At 44.0% G+C, this 17,365-nt stretch overlaps 1 protein-coding gene across 3 annotated transcripts in view; it reads left to right on the top strand.

The window, feature by feature from the left end:
* TMC7 (transmembrane channel like 7) overlaps positions 1 to 17,365 on the top strand; it is a 54,027-nt gene that overhangs the window by 12,611 nt on the left and 24,051 nt on the right. For all 3 annotated transcript variants that reach the window (XM_018040999.1, XM_018040998.1, XM_018041000.1), the window contains exons 2-5: positions 5,232 to 5,475; positions 6,350 to 6,498; positions 9,420 to 9,587; positions 13,208 to 13,290. In XM_018040999.1, coding sequence (XP_017896488.1) covers positions 5,232 to 5,475; positions 6,350 to 6,498; positions 9,420 to 9,587; positions 13,208 to 13,290 — 644 coding nt within the window. The remainder of the gene's footprint in view (positions 1 to 5,231; positions 5,476 to 6,349; positions 6,499 to 9,419; positions 9,588 to 13,207; positions 13,291 to 17,365) is intronic.

Here is a 17,365-nt window from a genome sequence, read left to right as displayed (position 1 = left end):
AGAACCAGGAGTCTGTCTTGGCAGCAAAGCCTTGGGCAAGCTGCCATCTCTCTGGGCCTCAGGTCCCTGAAGAAAGCCAGGGCACCTCCCCCAGGCTGGCATAAGAAATTCCGTGACATCATGCTGTACAAAGTGTGTGGTCCTAGCTGCATAGGATTGGAGGTCGATCAGCTATAAAAATGATGCCTGTGTCCAAAGGTTGTGAAACTTTTTGTTTTTACTTGAAGATAGAGAACTTCCAGGGATGGGGGATGTCTGAAAAGAAAAAAGCATTCCTCTTCAATGATGGGCGTTTTGGATTTTTTTGATGGGGGAGGGTCACATTGTGGCATGTGGGGTCTTAGTTCCCTATCCAGGGATCAAACCTGTGTCCCCTGCAGTAGAAGCTTGGAGTCCTACTCCAGGGACCACCAGGGAACCAGTGGCCATTTTGAAAATAGAATTTTTCACAAGAGACTGTTGTTGGGAAATGTGGACAGGATGTATCCTTCCTGCAGTGTGGATGCAAGAATAATCCAATAGTTAATTTGTATGGCATTGTAGTGTCTATGAAGTATTTTCAAATTATAGTGAAGCCTATAGCTTTGCCACGTGATAGGTTCCTAGTTTCAGCACTTCCAGCTGTGTGAGTGGCAAAACACCTAGCCTTCTGAGCCTCAGTTTCTTCATCTGTAAAATAGGACAATTCTGTTCAAAGAATAGCTCAGAGAATTGAGTGTGGTGATGCATATTGTATTTTTCAAATAGTTCAGATATTCTGAGCCAGTATTATTTATGCTGTTGGTAAATGTGTCCTCATGATCACGTTGATGAGATCATGGTATTATATCCCCTGTTCCTGAGATGAGAAACAAGTGACTCAGAGATGGTCTTTGTCTCCACTGGGGTGCCAGCTTCCAGCTCCAGCCCTGGGTCCCTGACCTCGTGGTCACTGAATATTCAGTGAATATGCCCCTCCAGATGCAAAGACCTTTGTTCTGGTTAATAACAGCCCTTTGTTGCTGGCCAGAGGGAGAAGCAGCCTCCAGCTGGGCTTGGACTCCATAGCCGTCAGCCCACTCCCACCCCGCCCCTCATGTTTGCTTAGGGACCACATTACCCATGGAAGTTTATGGAAGTCTGTCATACCCTCAGGGAGCGTGGGGGCCTGGGAGTGAAAGGTTGAGTGGGATTCGCAGGCTTATACTTGGCGACTGGCAGGGCTCCAGACGCGTGTCTGTGTCATCATCAGTGGGTCAGCTGCTCTACTCTGTGAACATGCCCATCAGAGAGGTGACGATTACGGCTCTGCACCGTCAGACTCCAGCTTGGATCAAGGCCTTGGCCGGTCCCCCCCACCCCCCACCACCCCCCACCACCACCAGTGCCCTGTTATCTATAAATACATTTACGGAGCCTGCTGTGTGCCGGGCTATCTGCATGATTGCCTTTGATTCTCCTAAGCTGGCGCTCCTGTGATGGGTCTCGTCCTTAGCCTCAAAGCCTACAGAGTGACCCTTTGACATGCGGTCAGATCACAACATGCTTTGGCCCAGAACCCTGGGTGACTGCCCATCTGCCACATCGAAAGGTCATATCCCAGCCCACAGAGTCTGACCTGGTCTGGCCCGGCCACCTCTGACCCCTGCTTTCTACTCTTTCTGTCCCAGCTCCCTATTGTTGCTTAATAGATTGCGCCACACGTGATAGCTTAAGCCATTGTAATCTTTCTGCTGATCCTGTGCATCCGGAACTGAACAGGCTACAGAGGAGACCGTTTGCTCAGCTGTGTGTCATGTCTGCTGGGTCTGAGCATCCAGTGGCCTTTTCATGCCTGTGGCGGGGATGACCCGGAGGGCTGGGGACCCCGGCTCACTGGGTTCATAAGCCAGGACCTTGGTTCTCACTGTTGGCCAGTTCCTTGGCTGTCTTCCTTGGAGGCTTGCGATTTCTTTCTCTCCACGTGGTTGTGCCCGCAGCCCAGGCGAAATTCTTACACAGCAGCCCCAGGCTGCCAACAGCACAAGTGAAAATGTTAGCTGCTCAGTCATGTCCAATTCTTTGTGACCCCATGGTCTATAGCTCACCAGGCTTCTCTGTCCTTGGGATTCTCCAGGCAAGAATACTGGAGTGGGTAGCCATTCCCTTCTCCAGGGGATCTTCCTGATCCAAGGATCGAACAGAGTCTCCTGCGTTGCAGGCAGATTCTTTACCATCTGAGCCAGCAGAGAAAGGTAGAAAGAAGCCTCCAGGCCTTTTAAGGCTTGAGTCTGGAACTGGCAGTGTCACCTCTGTTGCAACTTTTGGTGAAAGCAAGTCACAGATCCAGCCCAGATTCAAGGGGAGGGGACCCCAGAGGGCTGGTGTGGCTCTTTGGGGGCCATCAACAAAAGACCCTGGAGAAGTTATGAGGCTCCCATTCATTCACTCTTCCCCAGCCACCTAAGCCTCTGTCCTCTTCTTCAAATACGTCACGCACACCCCTGCCTCAGGGCGTTTGCCCTTGTTTCCCTCTCCCAGAATTCCCTTCACCCGGTATCCACAGGGTATACATACCACCCCTCCATTTAGCCTCAGCTTAAATGCTACCTTAGTAGAGAAGCCATAGCTGACTTGATCTTATAAAAAACAATGTACCCTGCCTGTTACCTCTGTGCCCTTACCCGACTCTTTTTTTTTTTCACTCATGACATCCTGGCATGGGCTTTCCAGCTGGCACTAGTGGTAAAGAATGCGCCTGCCAATGTAGGAAGCACAAGAGACGCAGGTTCTATCCTTGAGTCAGGAAGATCCCCTGAAGGAGGAAATGACTACCCACTCCAATATTCTTGCCTGGTAAATCCCATGGACAGAGGGGCCTAGTGGGCTACAGTCCGTGGAGTCGCAGAGTCAGACACAGCTGAGTGACTGAGCACGCACACATGCCCTAGCATATTTACTGCCTGTGTCTTGTCTGATCTTGCTCTGCCCCTCCTTAGAAAGTAAGTGCCGTGTGCGTCAGATGTTTCCTTTGTTTGCTTCAGTATCCCTTGCTCCACATCTGACACACGATAGGTATACTTGGTGAATGAATTCATTTTTGAGGTGAGGTAACTGAAGCAGAGTTGACTCATTGGAGAAGACTCTGATGCTGGGGGAGATTGGGGGCAGGAGGAGAAGGGGACGACAGAGGATGAGATGGCTGGATGGCATCACTGACTCGATGGACATGAGTCTGAGTGAACTCTGGGAGTTGGTAATAGACAGAGAGGCCTGGTGTGCTGCGATTCATGGGGTCGCAAGGAGTCGGACATGACTGAGCGACTGAACTGAACTGAACTGAACTGAACTGAACTGAAGCTCAGAGAGTTTTAAGTAACTTTCCCAGAGACTCAGCTGGTAATTGACAGAGCCTGGATTCAAATCCAAGGAAGTTTTGCTTTCTGTCGGGGGAATTGCTTATTATTACAGCTGCCTCCTACCTCCTCCTTCCATGTCCTGTCTCCATTCAGGATGGTCTTCCCCAGTTAGGATCAGATCAGGCATAAAATCCACCCTGATGGTGGTGTTCATTCCTCACCTCCAAAAGGAAAGCTCTCCCTCTGTGGACTGCTGTACAGGGCGCAGTGAAACTTGGCCTCCAGCCATGACCTGATGGAGCAGCATGAATAGAGAGTCTTGAGTAGGCAGACCTGGCTCTGTTTGCAGCCCCACTCCCCACCAACACGCTTTCTAAGGCCAAGTACAGATGTCATCCTCTCATCCATCCATCAGTGAGTGTTTGTTGAACTGCTCTGAGCCAAGTATTTTATTGAACTGCTACTCTGGGTCCTGGGTCGCAATGGTGAGGAAATCATCACGGTCCCTGCCCTCCAAGAACTTAGAGTCCAAGGGGCAAGACAGACGTGCTCACATAGCCATACAAATAAATACCAGATTATAGCTTGTGGTAAGTGCTGTCAAGGGCTTACTGTGTATGGGAAAATATGTAACAGTAGAAGTACAGTGAGGCAGGAATGGTTTCCTCGAGGAAGAGACTTTGAAGTAGGAGCTAAGAGGTGGAGCAGATTCCGTCCAGGCAGAGGGAACAGCATGTGCAAAGGCCCTGAGGAGGAGGGATCATGCCCATTTTAGTGTATGAAGGATCCTAAGAAATATAGTTTGGAAGGCAGAGGGGCCTGAGGAGCTGAACATGCAGGCAAGAGTCAGATCGTGCAGGGCTTTGAGGGCTTGGGCAAGGGGTTGGGGAACCATGAGTGACTTTGTTTTCTCATCTGTAAAATGGGGATGATAATAGTACCTGCCTCCCTATGTGTGAGGGATCGGTGGTCAGTTAAGCAACTGTAGAGAAGGCAATGGCAACCCACTCCAGTACTCTTGCCTGATGAATCCCATGGACGGAGGAGTCTGGTAGGCTGCAGTCCATGGGGTCGCTAGGAGTCGGACACAACTGAACGACTTCACTTTCACTTTTCCCTTTCGTGCATTGGAGAAGGAAATGACAACCCACTCCAGTTCTTGCCTGGAGAATCCCAGGGAAAGGGGAGCCTGGTGGGCTGCTGTCTCTGGGGTTGCACAGAGGTGGACACGACTGAAGCGACTTAGCAGCAGCAGCAGCAGGCTGTAGGCTGGCCTAGAGCAGTCATCCCCTCTCTGCCTGGTCTCCACCTCCAGCAGGTTAGCTCCAGCTTGTTCACAAAGCAGCAGCTGGTCCAGAGAGCAGCTGAAGCCGGCAAGGTCTCCTGAGGCTGGACTTACAACTGACGCAGCATCACTTTTGTTGCAGTCTGTTGGTCCAGGCAGATCATAAGCCCAGTCCACATCGCATGAGTGTGTGTGAATCTCTTAACACAGTGCCTGGTGCATAGGAAATGCTCCATAAACCCTATTATTATTGTTGTTGTTGTTGACGATGATGTTCTTATCACTATGCAACCCATTTGACAAATGAAAAGCAGGTTAGGTTACTCCAAACCTCACACTTAGCAAGTGGCTGCAGCCAAACACTAGAATGCAAGTATCATGTAACGTAAAGCATGTTTGCAAACACGTCTGCTTAAAGTGAACCCTTTTGCAGATGATTTTATTGTCCTGAGCCTGAGTACCATCCTGATAAATAAAATAATTAAGAAGTCCTTTGGTCAGCTACCTAGGCTCCTGACTGTCTGTGAGGTTTAGTTAGGGTCTCTGAGATCCGAGTGTCCTACGTAAGTTTTGGTTTTCGGCTCCCAGGTTCGCTGGGGAGAATGATGGTTTTCTTCTTTCTTACCCAGAGAGCCTCTCTTTGGACTCCAGTTGCTTTTCTTCTCCACCTGTGAATTTCCTTCAAGAATTGCCAAGTTACCGCTCCATTGCTCGTAAGAGGACCACCATCCTTTCCCGGGACAAGCAAAGTGGCACTTTGCTGAAGCCAACAGACTCTTACAATTTCCAGCTGGAGGGAGAAATCACAGAAGACCTTGATAACCAATCTATCCGAAAATATGCACTGAACATTTCTGAGAAGCGGAGACTAAGGTTTGTCCAGTCGCCAATCTGGAGGGCATATGATGTATGTTTTGGAAAAGGGGGCTTTTTAGGCATAGAATGCATTTCCTGACAAGTTCACATAATTAAGTTTATTACTTGGGATAAGCTAAGCTGCTATGACAAAGATACCCACACTCATAAAATCTCAGTGTACTAGAAATTTATTTCTTGCTCACATAAAAGTCCTGGGCTGAGGTCAAGGGGAGACTTTGCAGTCACTCAGGGACCCAGACGGGACCCAGGCTCTTTCCGTCTTACGGCTCTGCAACCTCCAAAGCCACATTGCTTTCTACAGTCCCTCTGTTCCCCCTAAACCCCAGCCTCTGCCAACCATTATTCTACTCTCTATCTCTGTAGATTTGCTGTTCTGGATATTTCATGTAGGTGGAATCATATAACACAGGACCTTTTGTGTCTGACTTCTTTCACTTACCTGCGTGTTTTTAAGGTTCATCGAAGTTGTAGCATGTATCGGTACTTCCTTTTTATGACTGAATAATATTCTATTGTGTGGCTATATCAGTTTGCTTATTCATTTATCCTTTGATAGAGATTTGGGTTGTTAGCATCTTTTGGCTACTGTGATTAGTGCTGCACTGAATATTTCTGTACAAGTTTTTGTTTAAGACCTTGTTTTCAATTCTTCTGGAGTATCTACCTAGGAGTGGAATTGCTGGGTCATATGGCAGTCCTTGGTTTAACTCTTTGAGGAGCTGCCAAACTTTTGCCCTGTGGGCGCACTCTTTTGCATTCCCACCAGCAGTGTATAAGGGCTCCAGGTTTTCCACATCCTCTCGCTTGGGGCTTTATCTGATGATGAAGTTGGGGACCCTGCCATTGTCATGCTTGTTTATGAATGCAGGGACATTCAAGAGACCCAAATGAAGTACCTGTCTGAGTGGGACCAGTGGAAACGGTATAGCAGCAAGTCTTGGAAGAGGTTCATAGAGAAGGCTCGCGAGATGACGACCCACCTGGAGCTGTGGCGGGAGGACATTCGCAGCATAGAAGGTACCGCAGCCCACGCTGCCCGTGCTCCTCTGCAGAAGTAGCCTGCCCTTAGAGAAAGTACGGCTTTGTTCTCACCCACCTCCAGCTGAAATGTCATCTCTCCTTCCATGGGGACTGCGAGCAGTACACCACAGTTAGGGTTAATAGGGCCTGTGTCTTCATCACCGGGAAAGTCACAAGGGGTCTTCCCATCCCTTCTACGTGCTGCGGTTGTCCGGGAATAGCACGTGTGCTCATCTTGACTTTGAAATTACAGCAGTGATTAGATCTCCCACTAGGTCTTGTTTTTGCATACTAATGAAGATGTTCATGTATTAATCTATCGCCAATTTAGTTTGTAATATTGTGATATCATATGCACAAATAACCATTTGTATTTTGTTCATTTAAGAGTATTATTGCAAGATGGGGTTCAATAGGACTTATCAGATTGCAGAGGCAGCCATGGCCCTGAACACACTTACTTCCCCATAATGGTGAGAATTGGGATGAAGTACAGACAGACCAGGCTTTGGTGAAGAATCTGCCTGCAGTGCAGGAGACCCAGGTTTGATCCCTGGGTCAAGAAGATCCCTGGAGAAGGAAATGGCAACACACTGCAGTATTCTTGCCTGGAGAATCCCATGGACGGAGGAGCCTGGCAGGCTACAGTCCATGGGGTCACAAAGAGTCGGACACGACTGAGCGACTAAGCACAGCACAGCACAGGCAAGCCTAGGAGTCATTGCAGGTTTGGTTCCAGACTACCTCAATCAAGTGGATGTGATAATAAAGCGAGTCACACAATTTGTCGGCTTCCCAGTGCATATAAAGGTCGTGATTACACTATACTGTAGTCTGTTATGGAACAATAGCACTGTATCTAAAAAATAATCTATATACCTTAATTAAAAAGTACTGTCGGCATTTATCATCTGTGTGTTTCAGGTTAAAATACTTGCCCCGGTTCATTCTCTAGGTTAAGGCAAATCCAGAATTTGAGCCCAGGCAATGAAGCTTCAGAGCCCACGGTTTTAGCCACCATGCCCAGCTTCCTCTCCTGTTAAGAGGCCACCTTTCTGGAGATTTTCATCATATATAATGGTGAAATGAAGTGAACATGAAAGTCGCTCAGTCGTGTCCGACTCTTTGCAACCCCATGGACTATACAGTCCATGGAATTCTCCAGGCCAGAATACTGGAGTGGGTAGCCTTTCCCTTCTCCAGGGGATCTTCCCAACCCAGGGATCGAACCCAGGTCTCCCGCGTTGCAGGCAGATTCTTTACTAGCTGAACCACAAGGAAAGCCCAAGAATACTGGAATGGGTAGCCTATCCCTTCTCCAGGGGATCTTCCCTACCCAGGAATTGAACCAGGGTCTCCTGCATTGTGGGCAGATTCTTTACCAGCTGAGCTATGAATGGTGAAATATTGAAAGCTTTTCTCTTAAGACTGAGAATGAGGAACAGGTTGATAATTATCACAGATTATATTCATCATCATCTCAGAAGTCCTAGCCAATATACAATGATTGGGGGAAAAATTAAAAAGACATAATGACCAGAAAGGAGGAAATAAGTTGTCTTTTTTTTCCCAGATGACATAATTTATTTGTAGAAAACAAAAAAGACAAACTATTAGCGCTGATGTGAATTTAGCAACGTTGCTAGTTGTAACAGCTGTATATAAAACTAATTGTATTTCTATATACCAGCGTGTGTGCTTGGTCACTAAGTTATCTGTGACTCTTCGTGACCCCACGGATTGTGGTCCATCAGGCTCTTCTGTCCGTGGGATTCTCCAGGCAAGAGTACTGGAGTGGGTTGCCATTTCCTCCTCCAGAGGATCTTCCCAACCCAGGGACAGAACCTGCATCTCCTGGATTGGCAGGTGGATTCTTTACCACTGAGCCACTGGGGCTTCCTTATAAACATTTAAAAAATAAGTTACACAATAGTATTATACCTAGGAATACATCTAAAGAACTCTGTGAAATAATTGTGCACAGAAAACTATAAAATGTTGTTGAGAGAAATTAACCTATATATATACCATGTTCATGGCTCAAAGGCTCAATATTATAAAGATGTCACTTGTTCTCAAACCGACCTATATATTCCATGTAATCTCAGTCATAATCTCAGCACATTTTGCACACATATGTATGTGTGCAAAACAAATATGCTGATTTTTAATATTTATATAGAAATGCAGATAACCAAGGATGCCTAAGGAAGAAGAGAGCTTTAAGACTTAGAGCACCATATATCAAATATGATTTTAAGTCTGCAGTGACTAGACAGTCTGGTGTTGGTCCTAGGATAGACAAACAGACCAACTGAACAGAAGAGAGAATTTAGAAACAGGTCCATGAATATATTTTTTGTTGTTTAGTCACTAATTCATGTCTGACTCTTTTGTGACCCCATTACTGTAGCCCACCAGGCTCCTCTGTCCATATATTTCCCAGGCAAGAATACTGGAGTGGGTTACTATTTCCTTCTCCAGGGGATCTTCCCAAACCAGGGATCGAACCCATGTCATCTGCTTGACAGGTAGATTCTTTATCACTGAGCCACTTGGGAAGCCTTCATAAGTATATAGTCAATTACAGAAGTACTGCTGCAGTTCACTAGGGAAAAGTTCACCTTTTCAATAAATGGTGCTGAATTAATTAGATATTCCTATGAGAAAATGTAAATATTGACCCCTCCCTCACACCATTTCAAATTATTAATTTATAATTGATTGTAGATTTACATGTGAAAGTTTAAATCACTAGGAAATAGAGCCTTGAAGCCAACAATGGAGAATATAAAATGATTCTTCCTCCCCCCACCAAGATCCTCCAATTTCAGTTCAGTCCTCCGTGGCTGACTGAACCTGCAGTGGGTACTGGGTCAATACTCCTGGTCAGTGATTTCTGAATTTCTTTTTTCCAGGGAAATTTGGCACTGGGATTCAGTCCTACTTCTCCTTCTTACGATTTCTGGTGTTGCTGAATTTGGTGATATTTCTGATCATCTTTTTGGTGGTTTTGCTCCCAGTCTTGCTCACCAGATACAAGATCACCAACAGCAGCTTTATTCTCATTCCATCTCAAGACGTGGGTGAGTATAAGAGGCCTGGATTGCCATGAAGAGTGTTCTTTTCATTGTGTACCTAGTTACAGTGCTTCTTTCTCTGCTGCTGCTGCTGCTAAGTCACTTCAGTCGTGTCCAACTCTATGCAACCCCATAGATGGCAGCCCACCAGGCTCCCCCATCCCAGGGATTCTCCAGGAAAGAATACTGGAGTGGGTTGCCATTTCCTTCTCCAATGCATAAAAGTGAAAAGTGAAAGTGAAGTCGCTCAGTCATGCCCAACTCTTAGCGACCCCATGGACTGCAGCCCACCAGGCTCCTCCGCCCATGGGATTCTCCAGGCAAGAGTACTGGAGTGGGGTGCCATTGCCTTCTCCGGCTTCTTTCTCTAGCGGTCTTTATAATCTAAGTCTTGGGTGACTGTATTAGGATAGGCTAGGCTGTTTGCAGAAACAAATGACCCCATAGCACAGTGTCTAATAACCACAAAGTTTCTTTCTCATTCACGCTGTGTGTCCATCATGGTTTGGTGGTGCCTTTGGTCCACATTGTCTCCTCTCTGGAGCCCAAGCTGATGGAGCAGCCTCTCTTCGGACCACTGGCAGTCACGATGTCCAGAGAAAAAAGAGTCGTGGCAAACATGTGCTGGCTCCTAATGCTTCTGCCTGGAGATGACACACATCCTTTTTACCGCATCTTATTAGCCAGGGCAAGTCACTCGCCACTCCTGGATTCAGCAAGGCATTTGGGAGAAGCAGTGAAGGGTAGAAAGTGGAATATTTAGTAAACATAATACAATCTACTCCAGGGACTTTATTTCAGGCTTTCATTTCAGGCTTTTGTCTCCCAGGATGGTGATGCTCAGGCTGCCATTCATTAAACACTAGTGATTTGCCAGACTCTGTGGCAGTAATGGGGCTGTGTTTCCTTACTGAATGCTCGGCATGTTTTGCTTGCATCACATGACTCCTTCCCCAGAAGAACTCTCTCTAAAGTCACTTCTGTGGCCCTCAGCATTCCTCTTCATCACCTTTGTTTTTGTTTTAATTCTATGACACTTAAAAATCGAATGAGAATAATGTGGAGATCCTGACTCTGAGTGCCTACTGTATGCCCGATGCTGAATTCTCATTTCGCAGATAAATATCACCTGCTGCTATGGGAAGACCCTGGGTTCAGTTTCAAGGCCCACCTCCGCTAGTTGGTTAGACTGTCTGAGCCTCATTTTCCTTATTTGTAGAAAGTGATGATATAAATAGTGAGACAGTTGTTTCATTATTCAGATAATACTATACTATTTAATACTTGGGTCATTAAAAATGTTTACTATTTAGATTATAAATAATTAAAAACAGTATAAAGTATATTATTTAATATGGAAAAAATTTTAAGTATAAGTAATGATTATTTAATCCATACTCATAATTTTTAAATGAGTATTAAATAAGATAATACAGTGCTTTGCCCATGGAAAGTGCTTAATAAATGGCAGGTGTTATTTATTTATTTAGTATTATTTCTTTCTAGAAGAACTGAAAACCATTCTGTCTCACTGGGCCCCACTGCCTGTTTAGTGGTCCCTTCAACTGTGAGCAGGGCCTTGGGCAGAGGGAGGCCACCCTCTTGGAGGAAATGGAGCTGAACTCTGAGCGTGGATGCCACGAGTCTCTGCTTTCTCATTATTTCCTTTGACTACATCCTCCTCCCATGCATGCTTTTTTTTTTTTTTTCACTTACCTACTAGACTTTGTGCCTTCAGGAAAGAATCAGAAGTCCCTCTCTTCCTTTTCTTACCTTCCTTCCCTTTTTCATTCTTTTAGTGTTTATTGAGTACCTGCTGTGTGCCAGCCCCTAATTCAGGTCCTGGCAGGAGCTACCACACCTGAGTCCATGTAGTGCCCTCTAGCAAAGGATGGGGGTTAGGAAGGGATCGCATGACGAGGCATATGAAGGATGAATTTGCCTGTGGGGAGGGGAAAGGATAGGGTACTGAGAGGCTGGACACCAGGACACTGGAGGGGTCCCCTGAGCCCTCCGTGAAGACACGTGAGCCCAGCAGGACAAGGAGAAGGCTGCCACTGGAGAACTTGGGGAAGCATCTTCATGCAGACGAACAGCAGCTGCAATGGTTCAGAGATGAGAATAACTCAGCATATTGGAGCCATGAGAAGCCTAGTGTGACTGGTGCGCACACTTCCTGGGAAGGGCCAGATAGTCAATATTTCAGGATTGGTAGGCCATACGGTCTCTGTTGCAACTACTCAGTGCTGCCATGATGGCACAAAAGTGACCATGGATAGATGTCCTGAATGAGCTTGGCTGTGTTCTGATAACACAGTACTGACCAAAAGAGGCAGCTGGCCAAATTTGGCCTTTGGGGACAGGGTGACGGCAGAGAAGCAGCCATCTCATTCCATCTTCCTGACTCTGCTCCCAAACAGAGTGACTCTCTCCCTCCTCTTTACCTCTAATACTGTGTTCATAAAGCATTTGAGTACCTTACATATACCTGACTCCTACTTGCCTTTTCTCCCGCTAGATGGTAAGCTTTTCAAAGGCAGTAACTTCTACTTACTCATCATTTTATCTCCAACATCTACCTGATGCATAGTAACTAAGAGGTGTTTGTTGAATGAATAAATAAGCACTCACATTAGAATTATAAAATAGAAAAGCTGGGATTGGCCTTGGAGAAACTGGTTCAACTCTCTTATTTTAACAAAGGGGAAACTAAGGCCCAGAGAAGGGGTAGTAGATTGGATTATTTTCCCCAGTTTTTCACTCTCCTGTAATTGTGACTTGGAGAGCCTCCCACTGTGGGCCGAGAATACTTTCTGACCCCACTGATATTGCACGTGGCTATGTGACTTGTTTTGTCCAGTGGAATTTTAGCTTGAAATGGCTTTATGTGGTTGGCCTGCCTTATAAGAAGAGTCATGAAGAGAGCACCCTCCAGATAGCCATTGCATCTCGAGTCTGTCCCCTGAGTGGAGTCATACAGAGAAGACCTCCATGTACCTGGGAGCCTGGTATCCATCCTGGCTTATCCTGAATGAGCTTCATGTTCTCAAACTGCAGACCATGAAGGAGAAAATAAAGTTTTGGAGGTTAAGTCATTGAGACTTGGGGCTATTTATTACACAGCAATAGCTGACTGATACAAAGGAAGTGAATTAGTTGATCAAGCACAACGTAGTGTCACTAAAATTGGTGTTCAAAAAATTTCTTGATCAGTTTTACATAGGTAAATATGTGTTTTTTTTAGAGTGAAACAGCTTGTTAATTTAGATATCTTCTAAAATTGGATATGCTTAAAATGCAATAATAATTATATCAGCCACATCTTCTAAAACATGTGCAAACATGAACTCCAAAACATAAAATACCAATATAGTCAGAAAACTTGTACTGTATTAGACCCTTATACAAAATGTATAGAGAAACATATATCCCTAGATACTTAGAATAGTGAAAGGGGAGAATGGTACTGTACTTGGTGCACTGGGGTTTGGGTTGCAAATAGATTCATAAACACAGCTATACATAACTGTATATGACTATATATACATGCATATATACACAAATTATGATAAGGTTCTAAAGACTGAGGCTATTTCCACTGATGTTCTTGTTTTTGTGTTTTACAGATATTCAATGCACAGTGTATCCAATAAGTAGTTCTGGACTCATTTACTTTTACAGTTATATCATAGACTTACTTTCTGGCACTGTAAGTATTTAACATAATTCTGGATTTGGATCCTCAGTACTGAAATAGGTTTCTGAATGTCTGCAGTGAGAGTCAAACATGAGTGTTGACACAAGTATTGGTTATAAAAGCAGTATTTGCAGTGACCTTATCGGCAAGGATGAAGTTCATCCACCCCTGCATATACAGGAAAAGTGCTTTGTCACTTTCAACCCTTGGCTTTTGCCTAATGCCTGCCGCCTTCTTATTGACCTGTGACAAAATCTGAGATCCCCTATAGACAGAAGCTTCAGTGAATATAAACCCAGATAGAATGTGTTTAACTTCTCTGACGTTGAAAAACCTTAACATTTTGTAGTCCTAGACCACCTGGATGAAAGCTATGACTCCTCTCCCCAGAAATTACACACACAAGCATGTGTGGTGCACACGTGCACAACATCCATGCACACGCACACACAACTGTGCACACACAGATACGTCCCATGAAATCTCTTAAAAGACTGTTGAGATGTGTGCTTAGTCGCTCAGTTGTGTCCGACTCTGTGACCCATGAACGATAGCCCGCCAGGCTTCTCTGTCCATGGGGATTCTCCAGGCAAGAGTACTGGAGTGGCTTGCCATGCCCTTCTCCAGGGAATCTTCCCAACGCAGGGATCAAACCCAGGTCTCCTGCATTGCAGGCAGATTCTTTACCATCTGAACTACTAGGGAAGCCCTGAAAGACTATTAATCCCATGTTAACTCTGATGCTCTGAAATGGAATTAATGTCATCCTTCCTATGATAGTTCCAAAGGTTTTCTTTCCTTTTTATTCTTGACTCTAAAAAATGATTTTTTGTGTGTGCTTTCATTTTTTTAATCCCACTTTTTTTTCAGCAAATAAGAGTGCCCATGAAAAGTGGCTGTCTCTGCCTTCTGGACTAGGGTTACTCAGCCTTGGACCTCATACTTCTATATTACAGGCCTGTCCTGTGCCCTGGGGGGCATTACAGCATCCTGCCTTCCTTCCACTCAGTGCCAGTAGCAGCCCCACAGCTGTGACAACCAAATATGTCTCCAGACGTTCCCAGATGTTTCCTGGGGCACGGAATTGCCCCAGGTTGAGAACCACTTCTTTACATGTTTTTTAAAACTGTTGTTAGTCACTAAGTGGACAATATGTAATTGTCGTTGTCTTTTGCGACCCCATGGAAAACACAGCTATATTAAAATACCTTTCTGAAGGTTACTTGTATTAAAATGCCATGTCATCGAACATTTCTAAATTAACAAATAGAAAGCTTTGAATTTGCCCACAGTGTTCAATTTTGAAAAAGTGGTTCTTACATCTCTGCTTTCATGTTCTCCTTAGAACAACTGAGAGGAATTGTCAGGTGGGTGTTAAAATGTCCACTGTGCAAATTGGAAAACTCAAACTTGCAAACTATACAGGGAGAGAGGCAAGTCAGTGATTCACCCGAGGTAAATGCTGGTGAGATCACATCCCAGAACTGCGGTTAGCCCCATTTGGTTTGGTCATATCCCAAAGTGAAGTTTCTCCTTGTGGAGCTCCGCACACCATGATCATCTTCATCATAGAAAAGATTTTATAGAAGACTTAGATGCACTTGATCATAAATATTCAGTAAATTACGCATGATGAAAAATAGCCCTGCCCCAAAGAATGAAGCTTCTATAGTGATGAGAATGTTCTGAATCTATGTTGTGAAATTCAACAGCCACTAACTCTTAAGTACTTGAGTTACGTGGCTACTGTGACCAAGAAATTGAATTTTAATTTTATTGTTCATTTCAATTTCAATTTATTTGTTTTCAATAGGTGTTTTAAAAACCATTCAACACACATTACCAAATGGCCATCACGTACATTCCCTGTGATGTCACGGTTCTCACCTATGCAAGCAAGTTGCAGATTCACACATAGTTTTCATGTGTTTTTAAACACTTCTGTTCATGTTTATGGAATGAGCAGAGCACCTGCTCACGCTACAGGATGTTCTATGTAGTAAGCAAATGCTACTTGAACGTATTTCTTACAAGTGTTTTTTTAACATTTCTATATGTGTTACAAAACGACTGTCAAGTCCACTCGTGGAAATACTGGGATTCATTTCTCCATGTGTGCTGCAAGTCTGTAGCAGTCTTACAGACTTCTCTCACGCTGACTTTTAAACACTTTTCTACACACATTACAGAACTGACGTCCCATGCATTGACTAAAATAAAAGTATTCTGAGCATATTGAGCATGTAGCACTTTGACAACCATCTTTTGTCCTGTGGTTTTAAAATCTTGACTAATGTAGTAGAGTATGCCTGTCACATTTAGTCACTAAAAAACAGTTTTCAACACAGCAAGTAAGTAGCATTCTAACATCTTTTGTGTGTGTTTTTTAAAAATTGAGATCTGATTGACATATAGTGTTATATACACTTGAGAATGTACAACCTTTTGATACATTCATGTATTATAATATGATGTCTACAGTAGTTTTAGCTAATAACCTTTATCATGTCACATGTAAATTTAAATTTAAATAGGCCCAGGAGGGAGCTGGCCACAGAGATTAAGCAGTGGCTTGCCTTTGCTGAAAACAATTGAGCCAAGCTCATGATCACACCAGAGAAATTGTTTTCTGGGCCCAGTGGACCTTTGTCCTGTTATGCTACTTGATTGAGGACAGTCCTGATACCAACCCAGGGCAATAAAGACAGGCTTTGTGTAGCTGGGCAAGTTTTATGGCCTGTGTGCCCCAGTTACAAAAAAATATGGAGTCTTGTGTTTCTCCGTCTTTTATTTTACTATTAAAAATTTACTTAACTATTCAGTATAAGAATACATGGTTTTCATAAGAAATATAAGACTTAATGAGTGAAAAATAAAATTACTTCTTCCCAGAGACCACTAATCCCTTCACACCATGGTTCATCGCTTTCTCCACCTTTCTTATGCACTTATATGGGCTTCTTAATATACTACAGTATGGATTTTTCATGATCTAGCCAGTCCCTGATTGATGAACATTCAGATTGTTTCCATTTCCCCTTTCTAAACAATACTGTAGTGAACATCTAGTTGCTACGTATACTATTTCTCTTCTCCGTATATTTCCTTCTTCACTCTCCTAGAATGTTCTATCCTTGCTATTCAAGGAGGAGTCTGAGGTGAACTCATTTATTCCCACCGTAAGAGTCGTGGACTTTTCTCTGCTGTATTTTCTCATAGGGTTTCTTTGGGCTTGGAGGGGGAGCGTTGTTTTGTTTATTTTTCTCTGATTAAATAGCTTTTTGTGAGGTACAAGTCACATATTGTACAATTCACCCATTTAAAGTGTACCATTCAGTGGCTTTTAGTATGTTCATAGAGTTATGCAGCCATTACCACAATCAATTTTAGAATATTTTTATCACCTCAAAAAGACACTTGTACCCATTATCACCTACCAATTCCGCTAATCAATCCTAAGCAACAATTAATCTACCTTCTGTCTCTATGAAATGCTTATCCATGACATTTCTTGTAAGTGGAATCGTCTAATACAAGATCTTTTGTCTCTAACTTCTTGGCATATTTTTAAAGTTCATGCACGTTGGAGCTTCTGGCAGTCTTTTGATTCCTCGTTGTGGCCAAGTAAGAGTACATCATGTGGAAATACTGCATTTTGTTTATACAGTCATAATGGACATCAGGATGGTTTTCACCTTTTGTCTATTATGAATAATGACGCTAAAAATATTCATGTTCGAGATTTTGTGTGCACACATCTTTTCACTTCTTTGAGGAGTGGAAATCACCGGGTCAGATGTTTAACTTTTTGAGGGACTGCCAAACTTTTCCACAGTGGCTGTATGCTTTCCATCCTCACTAGCGCTGAATAAGTCTGATGTGTCTCCTACATCCTTGCCAGCACTCGCTGTTTCCTGGCCTTTTGATTATAGTCACCCTAATTTGTGTGTGGTAGAATTTCTTTGTGGTTTGATTTGCATTTCTCTAATGAATAATGTTGATCATCTTTTCATTTGCTTATTGGCCTTTTGTGTATCTTCTTAGAATAAATGTTTGGATTCTTTTTTTAGTTTTAATTGGATTATCT

Source organism: Capra hircus, chromosome 25 (genome assembly GCF_001704415.2).
Source record: "Capra hircus breed San Clemente chromosome 25, ASM170441v1, whole genome shotgun sequence".
NCBI lineage: Eukaryota > Metazoa > Chordata > Mammalia > Artiodactyla > Bovidae > Capra > Capra hircus.
Note: the sequence above shows the minus strand (reverse complement) of the source record. Positions and strands in the feature narration are given on the sequence as shown.